The sequence below is a fragment of the Hoplias malabaricus genome, chromosome 14 (genome assembly GCF_029633855.1).
Source record: "Hoplias malabaricus isolate fHopMal1 chromosome 14, fHopMal1.hap1, whole genome shotgun sequence".
NCBI lineage: Eukaryota > Metazoa > Chordata > Actinopteri > Characiformes > Erythrinidae > Hoplias > Hoplias malabaricus.
In genome coordinates, this window is record NC_089813.1 from 39,200,610 (window position 1) to 39,220,138 (window position 19,529).

Here is a 19,529-nt window from a genome sequence, read left to right on the forward strand (position 1 = left end):
TTAAAGGGGCTGTAAGAGTTAAAGGTGCTCTATGAGTTAAAGGAGCTGTAAGAGTTAAAGGAGCTGTAAGAGTTAAAGACGCTGTAAGAGTTAAAGGAGCTGTAAGAGTTAAAGGAGCTGTAAGAGTTAAAGGGGCTGTAAGAGTTAAAGGGGCTGTAAGAGTTAAAGGTGTTGTAAGAGTTAATGGAGCTGTAAGAGTTAATGGAGCTGTAAGAGTTAAAGGAGCTGTAAGAGTTAAAGGTGCTCTATGAGTTAAAGGTTCTGTTTGAGTTAAAGGAGCTGTATGAGTTAAAGGAGCTGTAAGAGTTAATGGAGCTGTAAGAGTTAAAGGAGCTGTAAGAGTTAAAGGAGCTGTAAGAGTTAAAGACGCTGTAAGAGTTAAAGGTGCTGTAAGAGTTAAAGACGCTGTAAGAGTTAAAGGTGCTGTAAGTGTTAAAGGTGCTGTAAGAGTTAAAGGAGCTGTAAGAGTTAAAGGAGCTGTAAGAGTTAAAGGTGCTGTAAGTGTTAAAGAAGCTGTTTGAGTTAAAGGAGCTGTAAGAGTTAAAGGAGCTGTATGAGTTAAAGGAGCTGTATGAGTTAAAGGTGCTGTAAGAGTTAAAGGGGCTGTAAGAGTTAAAGGTGCTGTAAGAGTTAAAGATGTTGTAAGAGTTAATGGAGCTGTAAGAGTTAAAGATGTTGTAAGAGTTAAAGGAGCTGTAAGTGTTAAAGGTGCTGTAAGAGTTAAAGGAGCTGTAAGAGTTAAAGGAGCTGTAAGAGTTAAAGGAGCTGTAAGAGTTAAAGGTGCTGTAAGTGTTAAAGAAGCTGTTTGAGTTAAAGGAGCTGTTTGAGTTAAAGGAGCTGTAAGAGTTAAAGGAGCTGTAAGAGTTAAAGGGGCTGTATGAGTTAAAGGGGCTGTAAGAGTTAAAGGTGTTGTAAGAGTTAAAGGTGTTGTAAGAGTTAAAGGGGCTGTAAGAGTTAAAGGTGCTGTAAGAGTTAAAGATGTTGTAAGAGTTAATGGAGCTGTAAGAGTTAAAGATGTTGTAAGAGTTAAAGGAGCTGTAAGAGTTAAAGGAGCTGTAAGAGTTAAAGGTGCTGTAAGAGTTAAAGGAGCTGTATGAGTTAAAGGAGCTGTAAGAGTTAAAGGAGCTGTATGAGTTAAAGGAGCTGTATGAGTTAAAGGAGCTGTAAGAGTTAAAGGTGCTGTAAGAGTTAAAGGAGCTGTATGAGTTAAAGGAGCTGTATGAGTTAAAGGTGCTGTAAGAGTTAAAGGAGCTGTATGAGTTAAAGGAGCTGTATGAGTTAAAGGAGCTATAAGAGTTAAAGGAGCTGTAAGAGTTAAAGGTGCTGTAAGTGTTAAAGATGCTGTAAGTGTTAAAGGTGCTGTAAGTGTTAAAGGTGCTGTAAGAGTTAAAGGAGCTGTATGAGTTAAAGGAGCTGTAAGAGTTAAAGGAGCTGTAAGAGTTAAAGGAGCTGTATGAGTTAAAGGAGCTGTATGAGTTAAAGGAGCTGTAAGAGTTAAAGACGCTGTAAGAGTTAAAGTCGCTGTAAGAGTTAAAGTCGCTGTAAGAGTTAAAGGTGCTGTAAGAGTTAAAGGTGCTGTAAGAGTTAAAGGAGCTGTAAGAGTTAAAGACGCTGTAAGAGTTAAAGGAGCTATAAGAGTTAAAGGAGCTGTAAGAGTTAAAGGTGCTGTAAGAGTTAAAGGTGCTGTAAGTGTTAAAGGAGCTGTATGAGTTAAAGGAGCTGTAAGAGTTAAAGGAGCTGTAAGAGTTAAAGGAGCTGTATGAGTTAAAGGAGCTGTAAGAGTTAAAGACGCTGTAAGAGTTAAAGGAGCTGTAAGAGTTAAAGTCGCTGTAAGAGTTAAAGGTTCTGTAAGAGTTAAAGGTGCTGTAAGAGTTAAAGGTGCTGTAAGAGTTAAAGGAGCTGTAAGAGTTAAAGACGCTGTAAGAGTTAAAGGTGCTGTAAGAGTTAAAGGAGTTGTAAGAGTTAAAGGAGCTGTATGAGTTAAAGGAGCTGTAAGAGTTAAAGGAGCTGTAAGAGTTAAAGACGCTGTAAGAGTTAAAGACGCTGTAAGAGTTAAAGGTGCTGTAAGAGTTAAAGGAGCTGTAAGAGTTAAAGGAGCTGTAAGAGTTAAAGGAGCTGTTTGAGTTAAAGGAGCTGTTTGAGTTAAAGGAGCTGTATGAGTTAAAGGTGCTGTATGAGTTAAAGGAGCTGTATGAGTTAATGGAGCTGTATGATTTAAAGGAGCTGTAAGAGTTAAAGGAGCTGTAAGAGTTAAAGGTGCTCTATGAGTTAAAGGTGCTCTATGAGTTAAAGGTGCTGTATGAGTTAATGGAGCTGTAAGAGTTAAAGGGGCTGTAAGAGTTAAAGGTGCTCTATGATTTTAAGGTGCTCTATGAGTTAAAGGAGCTGTAAGAGTTAAAGGAGCTGTAAGAGTTAAAGACGCTGTAAGAGTTAAAGGAGCTGTAAGAGTTAAAGGAGCTGTAAGAGTTAAAGGAGCTGTATGAGTTAAAGGAGCTGTAAGAGTTAAAGTCGCTGTAAGAGTTAAAGTCGCTGTAAGAGTTAAAGTCGCTGTAAGAGTTAAAGGTGCTGTAAGAGTTAAAGGTGCTGTAAGAGTTAAAGGAGCTGTAAGAGTTAAAGGAGCTGTATGAGTTAAAGGAGCTGTATGAGTTAAAGGAGCTGTATGAGTTAAAGGAGCTATAAGAGTTAAAGGAGCTGTAAGAGTTAAAGGAGCTGTAAGAGTTAAAGGGGCTGTATGAGTTAAAGGGGCTGTAAGAGTTAAAGGTGTTGTAAGAGTTAAAGGTGTTGTAAGAGTTAAAGGTGCTGTATGAGTTAAAGGTGCTGTATGAGTTAAAGGTGCTGTATGAGTTAAAGGAGCTGTAAGAGTTAAAGGAGCTGTAAGAGTTAAAGGGGCTGTATGAGTTAAAGGGGCTGTAAGAGTTAAAGGTGTTGTAAGAGTTAAAGGTGTTGTAAGAGTTAAAGGGGCTGTAAGAGTTAAAGGTGCTGTAAGAGTTAAAGATGTTGTAAGAGTTAATGGAGCTGTAAGAGTTAAAGATGTTGTAAGAGTTAAAGGAGCTGTAAGAGTTAAAGGAGCTGTAAGAGTTAAAGGTGCTGTAAGAGTTAAAGGAGCTGTATGAGTTAAAGGAGCTGTAAGAGTTAAAGGAGCTGTATGAGTTAAAGGAGCTGTATGAGTTAAAGGAGCTATAAGAGTTAAAGGAGCTGTAAGAGTTAAAGTCGCTGTAAGAGTTAAAGTCGCTGTAAGAGTTAAAGGTGCTGTAAGAGTTAAAGGTGCTGTAAGAGTTAAAGGAGCTGTAAGAGTTAAAGACGCTGTAAGAGTTAAAGGAGCTATAAGAGTTAAAGGAGCTGTAAGAGTTAAAGGAGCTGTAAGAGTTAAAGGTGCTGTAAGAGTTAAAGGTGCTGTAAGAGTTAAAGGAGCTGTATGAGTTAAAGGAGCTGTATGAGTTAAAGGAGCTATAAGAGTTAAAGGAGCTGTAAGAGTTAAAGGTGCTGTAAGTGTTAAAGGTGCTGTAAGTGTTAAAGGTGCTGTAAGTGTTAAAGGTGCTGTAAGAGTTAAAGGAGCTGTATGAGTTAAAGGAGCTGTAAGAGTTAAAGGAGCTGTAAGAGTTAAAGGAGCTGTATGAGTTAAAGGAGCTGTAAGAGTTAAAGACGCTGTAAGAGTTAAAGGAGCTGTAAGAGTTAAAGTCGCTGTAAGAGTTAAAGGTGCTGTAAGAGTTAAAGGTGCTGTAAGAGTTAAAGGAGCTGTAAGAGTTAAAGGAGCTGTATGAGTTAAAGGAGCTATAAGAGTTAAAGGAGCTATAAGAGTTAAAGAAGCTGTAAGAGTTAAAGGTGCTGTAAGTGTTAAAGGTGCTGTAAGTGTTAAAGGAGCTGTAAGAGTTAAAGGAGCTGTATGAGTTAAAGGAGCTGTAAGAGTTAAAGGAGCTGTAAGAGTTAAAGGAGCTGTATGAGTTAAAGGAGCTGTAAGAGTTAAAGACGCTGTAAGAGTTAAAGGAGCTGTAAGAGTTAAAGTCGCTGTAAGAGTTAAAGGTGCTGTAAGAGTTAAAGGAGCTGTAAGAGTTAAAGGAGCTGTAAGAGTTAAAGACGCTGTAAGAGTTAAAGGAGCTGTAAGAGTTAAAGGAGCTATAAGAGTTAAAGGTGCTGTAAGTGTTAAAGGTGCTGTAAGTGTTAAAGGAGCTGTAAGAGTTAAAGGAGCTGTATGAGTTAAAGGAGCTGTAAGAGTTAAAGGAGCTGTAAGAGTTAAAGGAGCTGTAAGAGTTAAAGACGCTGTAAGAGTTAAAGTCGCTGTAAGAGTTAAAGGTTCTGTAAGAGTTAAAGGTGCTGTAAGAGTTAAAGGAGCTGTAAGAGTTAAAGACGCTGTAAGAGTTAAAGGAGCTGTAAGAGTTAAAGGAGCTGTAAGAGTTAAAGGAGCTGTATGAGTTAAAGGAGCTGTATGAGTTAAAGGAGCTGTAAGAGTTAAAGGAGCTGTAAGAGTTAAAGGAGCTGTAAGAGTTAAAGACGCTGTAAGAGTTAAAGGAGCTGTAAGAGTTAAAGGAGCTGTTTGAGTTAAAGGAGCTGTTTGAGTTAAAGGAGCTGTATGAGTTAAAGGAGCTGTATGAGTTAATGGAGCTGTATGATTTAAAGGAGCTGTAAGAGTTAAAGGAGCTGTAAGAGTTAAAGGTGCTCTATGAGTTAAAGGTGCTCTATGAGTTAAAGGTGCTCTATGAGTTAAAGGTGCTCTATGAGTTAAAGGTGCTGTATGAGTTAATGGAGCTGTAAGAGTTAAAGGTGCTGTAAGAGTTAAAGGAGCTGTATGAGTTAATGGAGTTGTAAGAGTTAAAGGAGCTGTAAGAGTTAAAGGTGCTCTATGAGTTAAAGGTGCTGTAAGAGTTAAAGGTGCTGTATGAGTTAAAGGTGCTGTATGAGTTAATGGAGCTGTAAGAGTTAAAGGGGCTGTAAGTGTTAAAGGTGCTGTAAGAGTTAAAGGTGCTGTATGAGTTAAAGGAGCTGTAAGAGTTAAAGGAGCTGTAAGAGTTAAAGGTGCTGTAAGTGTTAAAGAAGCTGTTTGAGTTAAAGGAGCTGTATGACTTAAAGGTGCTGTATGAGTTAAAGGTGCTGTAAGAGTTAAAGGTGCTGTAAGAGTTAAAGAAGCTGTTTGAGTTAAAGGGGCTGTAAGAGTTAAAGGTGCTGTATGAGTTAAAGGTGCTGTATGAGTTAAAGGTGCTGTAAGAGTTAAAGGAGCTGTATGAGTTAAAGGAGCTGTATGAGTTAAAGGGGCTGTGAGAGTTAAAGGAGCTGTAAGAGTTAAAGGTGCTGTATGAGTTAAAGGAGCTGTAAGAGTTAAAGGAGCTGTAAGAGTTAAAGGGGCTGTAAAAGTTAAAGGGGCTGTAAGAGTTAAACGGGTTGTAAGAGTTAAAGGTGTTGTAAGAGTTAAAGGGGCTGTAAGAGTTATTGGAGCTGTAAGAGTTAAAGGTGCTCTATGAGTTAAAGGTGCTGTAAGAGTTAAAGGTGCTGTATGAGTTAAAGGAGCTGTAAGAGTTAAAGGAGCTGTATGAGCTAAAGGGGCTGTATGAGTTAAAGGTGTTGTAAGAGTTAAAGTTGCTGTAAGAGTTAAAGGTACTGTATGAGTTAAAGGAGCTGTAAGAGTTAAAGGAGCTGTATGAGCTAAAGGGGCTGTATGAGTTAAAGGTGTTGTAAGAGTTAAAGTTGCTGTAAGAGTTAAAGGTGCTGTATGAGTTAAAGGAGCTGTAAGAGTTAAAGGAGCTGTATGAGCTAAAGGGGCTGTATGAGTTAAAGGTGTTGTAAGAGTTAAAGTTGCTGTAAGAGTTAAAGGTACTGTATGAGTTAAAGGAGCTGTCAGAGTTAAAGGGGCTGTATGAGTTAAAGGGGCTGTATGAGTTAAAGGTGTTGTAAGAGTTAAAGGTGTTGTAAGAGTTAAAGTTGCTGTAAGAGTTAAAGGAGCTGTATGAGTTAAAGGAGCTGTAAGAGTTAAAGGAGCTGTAAGAGTTAAAGGTACTGTATGAGTTAAAGGAGCTGTAAGAGTTAAAGGAGCTATATGAGTTAAAGGAGCTGTAAGAGTTAAAGGAGCTGTAAGAGTTAAAGGTACTGTATGAGTTAAAGGAGCTGTAAGAGTTAAAGGAGCTATATGAGTTAAAGGAGCTGTAAGAGTTAAAGGAGCTGTAAGAGTTAAAGGAGCTGTAAGAGTTAAAGGTACTGTATGAGTTAAAGGAGCTGTAAGAGTTAAAGGAGCTGTAAGAGTTAAAGGAGCTGTAAGAGTTAATGCTGCTGTGAGCTGCGCTCGTGGCTGATATAATTTGGCCTCAATGGGCGCTGTGGGTGACGCAGTCAGAGAGAGACTTGGAGAGAGAGAGGGAGTGATAGAGTGTGTGTGTGTGTGTATGAGAGAGAGGGAGAGAGGGAGAGAGAGAGAGCGCAGTGCACGCGGGGAACGGCGTTTCGCTTTTGGCGCGTTGTTTTTTTTAAACGGAGATGAAACTGCTTCCTTAACTTGGAGAGCGCGCGCCTCGCGGGTGTTTTTTTATTTATTTATTTATTTATTTATTTATTTAATTTTTTCTCTCTCTCTTTTGGGATGGGCCGTTTTCATCACGTCATTTCATTCCTCCCTCTTCTTTTTCGTTTTCTTTTTCTTCTTCTCCTTTGATTTCTTCCCCCCCTCCCCCTCCCCCTCCCCCCCTCCCCGTCTCCTCCTTCTCCTCCTCCCTCCATTTCCTAAATGGAAGTGTGCGCCCTCCGCGCGCTCTCGCTCGCTCCTCGTCCCGCCCGCACGCGCTCCCGTTGCCTCTCGCTCTCGCGCTCTCGCTCTCGCTCCCGTTCCCGTTCCCGTCGCCTTTCTCGCGCTTTCTCGCGCTCCCGCTGAGTGGAAGGGAGACAGTGAGAGAGAGAGAGAGAGAGAGAGAGAGAGAGAGAGAGTGAGTTAGAGAGAGATACACAGAGAGAGAGAGTCTTTTTTTGCTGCTGCTGGAGGAGGAGGAGGAGGAGGATGAAGATGGAGATGAAGATGATGATGATGATGATTATCTGTGAAGATTAATTCTGTTGAAAAGTCTTCCATAGTTTTGCAACGATGATGTATTCTCCTCTCTGTCTGACTCAGGTAAACACTTGTTTATTTGTTTGTTTGCTGGTTTGTTTTCTGTTTGTTTATTAGTTGCACATGCAGCGCTGAGAGATTTCAAGCAGGTTTCAGAAAAAGGGCGGGTAGAAAAAGAGAGAGAGAGAGAGAGTGAGTAAAGTGTGCTCTCTCGCTCCTCAGGCCGAGCTGGAGAAGTTCTCTATACTTTGTGTAAAGTTGTGTAAAGCTCTGGTGAAAGCAGCTCTAGCAGTGTGTTGTTGTTGTTGTCGTTGTAAACTCTGCCAAACTTTCTGGGCGTAAAGCAAAGGAAACCCCTTCAGAGCGCTTCGTTCTAACTCCTCCGTGCTGTGGATGTGGAGCCTGTGAGGAGGGTGAAGAAACTGCGACACGTTTCCAAACCATCCCCAACTTTTTAACCCTCTTCTCCTTCCAGCAGCTCCCAGAATATATCTCAGACCCCGTGCATGCGGCCACACACGTCTGTGTCATAAACACCTCCAACAAACACTGCTCTTCATAATGGAGCAGGAGTGTTCACTATTACAGCCATAACTCACAATAAAACCGTGAACCGTTCCAGGGTCTCGCCTCTAACTGCAACAGAAAATATACGATAATTATCATTTAAGCTCAGAACAGATAGGAACTTTTTGTAAGTGGTCAAATTAATTTTTCTTTAAGTGCTGCAAATTTTATTTTACGTAATTTACACGTAGTTTATTTAGTGTTGAGTTTTGCAACTGTAGTTTTTTCCGTAATTAAAAATAAATATATAATAAATACTGTGTATTTTAATTAGGAAGAGAACATGCTGTAATATGTTACAATCTGGAATAGTTTGAATCACATAGTTACGAAAGTATTTTAATTGTAAAAATCAACAGTTTTTTAAATGAATAAATTTTGATTTTCGTAAATTTCATAAAAAAGCTAATGTTAGTTTTAATGTGTTTTATTTTCAGCTGCAGTGCTGTCGGTAGCTAACACTAATCTTACAAAATATATTTTATTTTGCTATGTACATGTTCACACACACACACACACACACACACACACACACACACATATAAATGCATTTAGTTTTACAGTGACGTGGGTTAAAATGTATACAGTTCTTTAACACGTTTTTAAACTCATTGCACATTGAACGCAGATTGAGGTGTGAGTGTGTGTGTGTGTGTGTGTGTGTGTGTGTGTGTGTGTGTTGTCACATTAATCGAGATATGAATTCTCATACTGCACTTCATTTTTGCGTTTTGTAACAGAAAGTGTATTTAATTAATTACATAATCAAAGTTCTAACATTAATTAAATATGAGACACATTTTCTCTTTTTTTTAAAATTATTTTACAAAACCTTTGCAGAAAAAATACATTCTCATGAGAAGTGCGTGTGTAATATATATATATTTTGCCAGAATAAATGACGTCGGTATTTCGTAAAACGCGTTTTAATTTCTGTGTAATTTCTGTGTAATTTCCTAGCGGTTAGCGGTTAGCACACGGTGAAAAAACAGTGCAGCTGCGTGCAGATGTTTTCACACCTGTGTCTGGAGTTGAGTTCTCATTCATGGCACCGCAGTTTGTAATAAATGGAGTATAAAGTCATAATGTAAGTTATAACGTATGTAATAAGTAGTAATAAACGTTAATAACCCTTTCTGTTTGTTTGTTTATTTATACAAGGCGAGTATTAGACGAATATAAACTCAGACTATGTTCATGTGTCAGATATAATTCACAGATTAAACACTGTATGTTTTATTGAGTGAGAGGATCATAGACTGTGTTTTAATTTCTTTTCCAAGCTTAAAGCTCTCAGACCTGTAGTGATATACATTTATACTTCCGTGGACTCTATAGAAGTGTTATAAATATGAACAGAGAATATAGATCACACACGTAATGCTGTGCAACACACTTCCTAACACTTTTGGAGCATGTGTTGTTATTATTTTAAAAATCTCTTCTTAGTTTAAAAGCTCAGTAAATATACGTGTGTTAACAGAGGTCTATATTAAATATGATATTCGATCGGTGATATCCAAGCCCGAGTCTGGCAGCTGTCTGCTCTCCGGTGTCACACAAGGACAGTGTATTCTCGCAGTGGAGGTAATGTGTAATCTTCTGGGGCTCTTTCTGGTGTTTTTCCTCTCTGAGTTTTGTTGCTGGAACAACACTGACCTATTTTTGACGGAGGCTCGGAACTCGATCATTATTTTTGTCCGTCGCCGCTCAATGTTGAGCAATGCTTTTCGACACACGGCGGGAGCCGTGCACTTTCACAGGGAGGAGGGAAAGTTTCTGGGATTGCGAAGTTGTGTTTTTATGTAATGCATCCATCTTAACTTACAGCCTGCAAAATAATCCCCAGTATTTAACCCTCGGACTGGAGCAGGAGCTTCTGTCTTTAATGTGCATCTACATCTCATATAGGAAGCATTTTCACTCCAATGCAGCGTCCGTGACAGTGTTGTTACTGTGTTGAAGGTGGTGTGGTGAGGTCCGTAGGCCCAGTGAGCGTCAGGCTGCTGTTTGTCTGTTGACGTGGTTGGGTTCAGGTTTATCAGCACTGGGCTGTGTGAAAGCTGTTGTAAACTGCGAACGTATTCAAGCCCATGGTTTCCTTGGCGCTGAGAGGGCAGCGGTCGGTTTCATTTTCAAAGCGAAGTGACCAGGGAAAGCGCGGCCGGGGCACCGTGTTTGTTTAGCCGTGCTTTAGTTCTGTTGCCCGACTCTGGTTTTACAACGTGCTTCACCTGGAACACGCTGAGCCCTGGTTAATGATGAGCGCAGGGATCTGACACCGTCTGAACCCAACAGCGTTTTGAGGATTGTGTGAATGTGAAGCCCAGTGTGTAGTTTGGAGGACCTGTGTTTTTGGACCTGTGCGGTGTTGTTTCTTTATCAACTGGAATAAATGTGTTTTACTTTGACGTCTCCTTCTGTAACGTCTCTGTTTTGGAAGAAGCAAGGTCCCAGCGGAGATGGTGTGGATGAGATACGATGAGCCAGAGCTTGTGAAACACTGGAAACTATGATTCAGCGTAAAAACACAAGTCAGGTTGATTTTTATAATGTATTTAAGACTATTGTTGTTACTGTTTTGAAGCTTTTTAATATTTGAGACGACCTTATCTTATGTTTTAATGCTCTGACATCTTTTTATTGTGTTTCCTTTATTAATGTGAACGTTCCTCCAGATCTGCTCCTGGCACGGCCGGGGTGCACCGTCGCTCAACTGTGGGCCGGTGCTGATGTGTTTAATGGACATATCTGCCCACGTTTATACATTTAATATAAAGGAATCCTCTCAGGTTACGGTTACAGATGAATATCATCAATTTCTGAAAGCTTAAAACTGCAGTGAAATAAATAAAATGCAGATGCTTTATTTCAGAAACCCAGCTACAAGAACGGTGCAGTACGTATCTGTTCGTCTATAAACGGTCAGTGAGCAATGTCAGGTCTGTACGGTGGGTTATAAATGTCTGCCCTGATACAGAAATGACTCCCGAGTCACTCCACACTGCTGTTTTGGTGTGGAGCTGGTGAGGGAGCAGTGAGGGCTGTGTGCAGTGTGTGCTGCAGGTTTGAGGCCTTCAGACATTTGCTTTGTTTCTATGATCAGAAGCACCACGGCCAGCCTGGGCTGTGTACTGTGTGTGTGTGTGTGTGTGTGTGTGTGTGTGGAGGAGTCTCCTGATGTGCCCCTAATGTGTGAGCGTGGCAGAGAGAGAGAGAGAGAGAGAGAGAGAGAGAGAGAGAGAGAGAGAGAGAAAGAGAGAGAGATGCAGTCTGAGTGTGCGCCAGACTGTGTGTGAGACAGAGAAGTGTGTTATAGTCTCTCTCTCACACACACACACACACACACGCCTCACACCGGCGCTCTGAACGGTCGGGTTTGAAGTCTGCACCGACTGCAGGAAAGTAACACACTGGAGTTTATATGAGGAGGAGAGTATGGTGAGTGGAACTGAACTGGATCAGTATTAATGATGTAATCTGGATTAATTGTGTAATTAGTTTTGGTGATGGGTTAATTGTTTTAGGGGCTGTTTTTCAGCTGAATACGCTGTAGTTTGGCTTTGCATTTCTGACTGACTCACTGACTGGTTCACTGACTGACTCACTGACAGACTAACTCACTGACTGACTCACTGACAGATTGAGTCACTAACAGACTGGTTCACTGACTGACTCACTGACATACAGAGTCACTGACTGATTCACTGACTGACTCACTGACAGACTGAATCACTGACAGATTCACTAACTGACCCACTGACAGACTAACTCACTGACTGACTCACTGACAGATTGAGTCACTAACAGACTGGTTCACTGACTGACTCACTGACTGACTCACTGACAGACTGAATCAAATCAAATCAAATCAAATTTATTTATATAGCGCTTTTCACAACTGATGTTGTCACAAAGCAGCTTCACAGCACTAACTGACCCACTGACAGACTAACTCACTGACTGACTGACTCACTGACTGACTCACTGACAGATTGAGTCACTAACAGACTGGTTCACTGACTGACTGACTCACTGACTGATTCACTGACTGACTCACTGACAGACTGAGTCACTAACTGAATCACTAACTGACCCACTGACAGACTAACTCACTGACTGACTGACTCACTGACTGACTGATTCACTGACTGATTCACTGAGACTGAGTCACTGACTGAGTCACTGACCGAATGAGTTACAAAAGTGACTGACTGAGAGGCAGAGTGACTGACTGACCTTGTTGAAACTCACGTGTAAGTAGGGTTCCATTCCCGCCTTGGTCTCAGTGATTCTGGGTCAGCTCTGTACCCACTGCGAGCATGAACTGGATAAACGCTTACAGACAGTGAATGAATGACACAGTTTAATATCATAACACAAAACACTGCAAATTATGGCATTCAAGTGTCATACATTTCCTCCCTGTGAATTTTACAGAGACTGACATATATGTGATACTTGTGTGACACATGTTTTGCAGCTGATGGCGGTCCAGTAGAGTTAGGCCCACATGGTCTAGTATATTTACAGTATGATCAGTAGTAAAGGTAGGATACACATATACAGCTTTAAAGGTTATTAATTTAGCTATACTTAATATGTCTTATAATAACATTGAGGTTTTTTTTTGGAATTTGAAGACATATTTGTGTTTATTGTAATATTAGGTTTTATTGGTGTGAATAATGTCTTTACCCAACTGTGTAACTATTTAGATTTCTCTGTAACTTTTGCACTGTATTTATTTTGATATTATATGGTAATAGTCAAGTTAAATTTACACCTTGATGATGTCACAAAAAAGCTTTACAGAAGTTGAGAATTAAAACAATTACTATATATATATATATATATATATATATATATATATATATATATATATATATATTACCCCGCAATTTGTTTAGTCATTTCATATTTCAGGGAAATATTTACTTCATTTGAGAAGCGTGAGGCCGACCCACTGCTTCTTTTCAAACTGCTAAAAAAAAAAAAATAAATATATATATATATATATATATATATATATAGTAATTGTTTTAATTCTCAACTTCTGTAAAGCTTTTTTGTTACATCATCAATGTGTCACAATATATATATATAAAAAAAGATATATATATATATATATTATATATATATATATATATATTTTTTTTTTTTTGGTTTGGATTTTGGTTTTAGGATTTTACCAATTTCTTTTTCAAGATCGGTTTTTGTGCTAAATCATAACCTAATTAATGGATATTAACAATACGATACGGAAACTATGAGCAGCGGCTGCTGTGTGGAGTGAAAGCCAGATGTTTGTCATGAAGACTTAACAAGCTGTGGCTAATGATCTCAGAGAGAACGAGCAGCTGGAGTCGTGTTGGTGCTGATTCAGTGATTTCTGGACTTTATTTTCTGCGGAATGGAGCATGAAACTCTAGATTAAGACTAAAGTGAGATTTTGGAGAGTACAAAGAGAATGGTTTATTCAGAGGGAGCAGTTTGGGGCCTGGTGCAGGGATTTGGGACACTCTCCTTTTTAGATGGACTGGTGTGGGGGATTTAGGATGCGCCCCTTTTCAGAAGGAATAGTCGTAGGCCTGGTGTGGGGGATTTGGGCCACTGCCCTTTTCAGAAGGAGTACTTGTAGGCCTAGTGTGGGGATTTGGGCCACTGCCCTTTTCAGAAGGAGTAGTTGTAGGCCTGGTGTGAGGGATTTAGGATGTTCCCCTTTTCAGAAGGAATAGTCGTAGGCCTGGTGTGGGGATTTGGGCCACTGCCCTTTTCAGAGGGAGTAGTTGTAGGCCTGATGTGGGGGATTTGGGCCACTGCCCTTTACAGAGGGAGCAGTTGTAGGCCTGGTGTGGGGGGTTTGGGCCACTGCCCTTTTCAGAAGGAGTACTTGTAGGCTTGGTGTGGGGGATTTAGGATGTTCCCCTTTTCAGAAAGAGTAGTTGTAGGCCTGATGTGGGGGATTTGGGCCACTGCCCTTTTCAGAAGGAGTAGTTGTAGGCCTGGTGTGGGGGATTTGTGACACTGCCCTTTTCAGAGGGAGCAGTCGTAGGCCTGGTGTGGGGATTTGGGCCACTGCCCTTTTCAGAGGGAGTAGTCATAGGCCTGGTGTGGGGATTTGGGCCACTGCCCTTTTCAGAGGAAGTAGTCGTAGGCCTGGTGTGGGGATTTGGGACACTGCCCTTTTCAGAGGAAGTAGTCCTAGGCCTGGTGTGGGGATTTGGGACACTGCCCTTTTCAGAGGGAGTAGTCATAGGCCTGGTGTGGGGATTTGGGCCACTGCCCTTTTCAGAGGAAGTAGTCGTAGGCCTGGTGTGGGGATTTGGGACACTGCCCTTTTCAGAGGAAGTAGTCCTAGGCCTGGTGTGGGGATTTGGGACACTGCCCTTTTCAGAGGGAGTAGTCGTAGGCCTGGTGTGGGGGATTTGGGCCACTGCCCTTTTCAGAAGGAATAGTCGTAGGCCTGGTGTGGGGATTTGGGACACTGCCCTTTTCAGAGTGAGTAGTCGTAGGCCTGGTGTGGGGGATTTGGGCCACTGCCCTTTTCAGAGGGAGCAGTCGTAGGCCTGGTGTGGGGGATTTGGCACACTGCCCTTTTCAGAGGGAGTAGTCATAGGCCTGGTGTGGGGGATTTGGGCCACTGACCTTTTCAGAGGGAGTAGTCGTAGGCCTGGTGTGGGGGATTTGGGCCACTGCCCTTTTCAGAGGAAGTAGTCGTAGGCCTGGTGTGGGGATTTGGGCCACTGCCCTTTTCAGAGGGAGTAGTCATAGGCCTGGTGTGGGGATTTCGGCCACTGCCCTTTTCAGAGGAAGTAGTCGTAGGCATGGTGTGGGGGATTTGGGCCACTGCCCTTTTCAGAGGGAGTAGTTGTAGGCCTGGTGTGGGGATTTGGGCCACTGCCCTTTTCAGAGGAAGTAGTCGTAGGCATGGTGTGGGGGATTTGGGCCACTGCCCTTTTCAGAGGAAGTAGTCGTAGGCCTGGTGTGGGGGATTTGGGCCACTGCCCTTTTCAGAGGGAGCAGTCGTAGGCCTGGTGTGGGGGATTTGGCACACTGCCCTTTTCAGAGGGAGTAGTCGTAGGCCTGGTGTGGGGGATTTGGGCCACTGCCCTTTTCAGAGGGAGTAGTCATAGGCCTGGTGTGAGGGATTTGGGCCAATGCCCTTTTCAGAGGAAGTAGTCGTAGGCATGGTGTGGGGGATTTGGGCCACTGCCCTTTTCAGAGGGAGTAGTCGTAGGCCTGGTGTGAGGGATTTGGGCCAATGCCCTTTTTAGAGGGAGTAGTCATAGGCCTGGTGTGGGGGATTTGGCACACTGCCCTTTTCAGAGGGAGTAGTCGTAGGCCTGGTGTGGGGGATTTGGGCCACTGCCCTTTTCAGAGGAAGTAGTCGTAGGCCTGGTGTGGGGATTTGGGCCACTGCCCTTTTCAGAGGAAGTAGTCGTAGGCCTGGTGTGGGGATTTGGGCCACTGCCCTTTTCAGAGGGAGTAGTCATAGGCCTGGTGTGGGGATTTGGGCCACTGCCCTTTTCAGAGGAAGTAGTCGTAGGCATGGTGTGGGGGATTTGGGCCACTGCCCTTTTCAGAGGGAGTAGTTGTAGGCCTGGTGTGGGGATTTGGGCCACTGCCCTTTTCAGAGGAAGTAGTCGTAGGCATGGTGTGGGGGATTTGGGCCACTGCCCTTTTCAGAGGAAGTAGTCGTAGGCCTGGTGTGGGGATTTGGGCCACTGCCCTTTTCAGAGGGAGTAGTCATAGGCCTGGTGTGGGGATTTGGGCCACTGCCCTTTTCAGAGGAAGTAGTCGTAGGCCTGGTGTGGGGGATTTGGGACGCTCCTGTGTTAAGAGGGTCTTGCCAGCTCTCTGCAGTGTTATCTGAAAGAGATTTTGGAAGAATTTTGATTTCTGTTTGCCGTGGGAGTGCAGCCCTGCCCCCGTTTCTCATCGATTCAGTCTGTTAGCGCCGCAATTAGTCCCCTGTAGTGGAGAGAGAGAGAGAGAGAGAGAGAGAGAGAGAGAGACATGACCTTAACTAAAATGAATAAAGTGTTTTAACAGCGGAGAGTGAGCTGATCACGCTTTTGCTCGGTTTAAACGTTTGTTTTTGCTGTTTATTTTTTTCTAAAATTATAACATATTCCCAAGTATTACCTACATTTCCAACATAATACCGGGGGTGATATGAAGCAGAAAATGGGGTTCAGCCTGTGTGTCCTTTCAGCTGTTCACTAGACCCTGCTTTACACTTCCTGGGAGCACACACTAACAACACTACTCCGGTGGGCAGTTACGAGAGTGTGGAGATTAAATGTGGACTCATACTGGGACTCTTAGGGCAGAATTTACTTCTGTGTGTTGTTATTGGTCTGGGTAATGTTATATTGTGTGTGTGTGTGTGTGTGTGTTTGGTGTTCTTAACTAGGCCCTGCTTCAATATTAAAAGTATCTACTATAAAACTATAGTAATAACATCTATAAAAATCTTTGGTTATATTTCTGTGTTGTTATTGGTCTTGGTAGAGTTACAGTGTGTGTTTGTGTGTTTGTGTGTGTGAGTGTGTGTGTGTGTGTGTGTTTAGTAGGCCCTGTTTTAATACTGTAACTACTATAAAGTATAGACCCACATACAGACAGCATAAAGTTCTTGATTTAATTTCTGTGTGTTGTTATTACTATTGGTAAAAAGTTGCTGTGTGGTGTGTGTGTGTGTGTGGTGTGTGTGTGTGTGTGGGGGGGGTGTTCTTCGTGCTGTTGACTAGGCCTTGCTTTAATCAACACTGAAAAGCCCCCTGCCTCCTGCATGTATTTGGCTGCCGTTTGAAGTGTAGCTGCTGGTCTTCTCTCAAATCGCTGCTGACTCTCATGGGCTACTGTGTGTGTGTGTGTGTGTAATATGTGGCCCAATTTTTCACCACCCTCCACCCCACCCCCAACTCTCACACTGTCCCCCAGCCCCCTTCACATTAATGGAGTTATTTTGATTAGCCCTGCTCCTCCTGAGTTTTAACCCGGCTGCGCTCCTCCAGTCGTCCATCGCCAGGAAACTGTCACACGGCACTTTCAACCAACTTTAGGAAATAAAATGGCACAAGTCCTAAGTAGAGCACCAGCTTTGATGTGGCAGTGAGACCCCCTGTCCCACTGAAGGGGGGACACTCTGGGACGAGGAGGAGGAGGTGGTGGGTGGTGGTGGGGGGGGGGGGGGGGGGGGGGGGGGGGCTGTGCCAAAAAGTGGCCACACCTATAAAAGCCGCGGCTCTTGGCATGAGCGTGGACTTCATGTGGCCCGTGCTGCAGATGGACGCTTGGCTCCGTTTCATATCGCACCCGGGTTCCTCGGCGGGGAGCATGGTGAGCGACGCTAAATATTTACATTTCAGAGCTGAGTGTGCAACCTCAGAGCTCTCTGTTAGCGGAGGGGGCTCTGTAGTGGACTGGACTGAGTCTGGGACCCTTATTTTACAGTGTTTCATTATGCACACTCTCAGGAGAGTCCTGGAGAACGTCACCAGGGTGGGACCCTCAGTGGTTCATCTTCTTCAGGGAGCGTAATCATAGCGTGTTCCATTGCCGTTGTAGGTTTTTAGTCGTATGGCTGCCAGACAGCACCTTCTAACGTTTCTCTTTACATCAGCGAAGGCTCACATTTCCTTTTTGGAAGTTGTACTGATACCTTTAAGGCCTGGGTTTGGAGTTTACACTCTTACTGCTCTGAAAGCTTTTATTCACTGTTTGAATTACCACAGAAACTCCTTTGTAACGCGTGTTGTTTAGTTTTGTAGCACTTTTGCTTTGTGTTTACTTTAATGCAGATAGCGCTCTCCTGGGTTTAGAGTCAGTTCCATCTCAAGTAATCTATGACAGGAAGAATGAGTCAGTGTTACCCACCCGAGGAGCAGGAATAGAGCAACATCCTTATCTCTGTTCTAGCTTTTCAAATTGAGGAGGCTCTTCACCGTCCAAATGCCTCCTGACGCCGTTTCTCAGCCGTGGTTGAGAGAGAGAGAGAGAGAGAGAGAATAGGCTTGAACCATTTTTGACTGAGGCACTTCAGTTTTTGTCCCTATTTACGGAGCCAGGGCTGTGTATAAACACTGGAGCTTTTTCCAATGTGTACAGAGAGCAGTGAATGGTGAGGAAACGTTCTCAGAATTTTATAAAATGTTTTTGATTAATTAGTGGTCATATAGTGTAAAACTCCTTTAAAGATGGTGACTTTGATGTTAGCCGTTGTTGTTAGCATAGCATATTAATTCTTAATTCTTGGTTTTGGTTAATTTCTTAATAAAAGGACAATTGTGAGTGGAGAATGATAACATTTTTAATAACAATTATACATTACATTAAAAAATAACACACAGTACGTAATATTACATTTATTTGAATATTTTTCAGTTTGTCTGAGCTCTCAAACGTCTTATTGAGCGTCTGAAAGGTTCAGATCATTGTTCTACTGCTGTGTCTCCCTCCCTTTATCCTGAATGTGAATAGAGTCCATTGCTTGAGCGATTATGCGGCCGAATGTTACATTAAAAGACGTCCGAATGACGGTGCAGTCGCGGCTTGGACCTCTGAGCGTCCAGACAAAAGCTCCATGCTCTGAGATGTGGTCCTGTGCGCAGATCTACTGGTTTTTCCAGGTTTGCTGTGAGTATTTCTCTGTGGAGCTGCAGCACTAGGTCACAGTGAGGAGAAGCTGAGCTTTTGGCAGCGTCCGGGCCAGTTCTGAGCCTTTTTTCTCCGAGACTGGACGCGGACCAAGAGGTGGAGCGCTGTCGTGGCACAGTCCAGCGGCTGTTTATTTAAAAACTCCGCAAATCCACCTCCGCTCCGGCTCTCTCGCCGGACCTTGGCTGGTTCCTACGGCCGTGGGACGATCACGGGACTCTTAAATAATGGTTTATGCTGTAAATTGTTTGAAAAAGGACCGGCCTGTGTTTTTACTCCCGTTCAGACTCCCCCTCGCAGCGGCTGCTTTGAGTTTGCTCACTGGCCTGTTGGTCTCGGAGATGGGTTTTGCAGCTCAGTGAGGACGGTTTGAATGTTCTGGCAGGGTTCTTAAGGGTCTGGCTGCTGAGAGAAAGCAGGGGTGACTGAGACACAGCTATTGGACAAAAAACGATTATACTGTAATTCCAGTGATGTGGGGGTGGTGGTGCTGCAGGGAGTGTCTCTGCCACAGCGCTCCAGGGTCTCGGGGTCCTGGGTTCGAAGCCCATTTCGGGTCACTGTCTGTGTGCTGTGTTATCCCTGAGTGAGTGACTGGGTGAGTGTACATACAGACAATGAATGAATGAGTGAACAACACTGAGTCTAACTTTTTGAGGTTGTACCACATCTGTCAGAAAAGATAAACAGAGGGATGGTAAGTCATACAGCTGTTTAATTGTGTGTGTGTGTGTGTGGGGGGGGGGGGGGGGGGGGTCAGTTCAAGGTTTAAAGATGCGTGACAGAATGAATTCAGTTCATAATTAATGCCGCAGTTTAGGGGACAGGTTCCTTCAGTTTCATTTTCCTACTTTGCACCGTTCAAAAGCACCGCTACGAGTGGAGATTAGGAAATGGAAATGGAAACGTGGACATGAGGACGAGAGTAAAATTTATAAGAACACGTCCTCAGCAGCCACCAAATGGCGGGTCCCAGTCTGAACCTGTACCTCCGTCCGAACCTGTACCTCCGTTCGAACCTGGACCTCCGCCTGAACCTGGACTCAGTCCGAACCTGTACCTCCGTCTGAACCCGGACCTCCGTCTGAACTGGACTCAGTCCGAAACTGTACCTCCGTCCGATCCTGGACTCAGTCCGGACCCGGACCTTAGTCAGAACCAGCACCCAGTCCGAACCCAGACCCCCATCTGAACCCGGACCCCCGTCTGAACCCAGAGCGAATGAAGCCCTGCAGAGTTTCTGTTTGACTTGGTGGCTTTTATAAAATCAGTG

At 43.2% G+C, this 19,529-nt stretch overlaps 1 protein-coding gene across 1 annotated transcript in view; it reads left to right on the forward strand.

The window, feature by feature from the left end:
- Positions 1-6,949: 6,949 nt before the first annotated feature.
- Positions 6,950-19,529, forward strand: part of nfic (nuclear factor I/C) — a 49,100-nt gene continuing 36,520 nt past the window's right edge. The window contains exon 1 of the mRNA XM_066643275.1: positions 6,950-7,087. Within this exon, the coding sequence (XP_066499372.1) occupies positions 7,058-7,087 (30 nt within the window). The 5' untranslated portion in view covers positions 6,950-7,057. The remainder of the gene's footprint in view (positions 7,088-19,529) is intronic.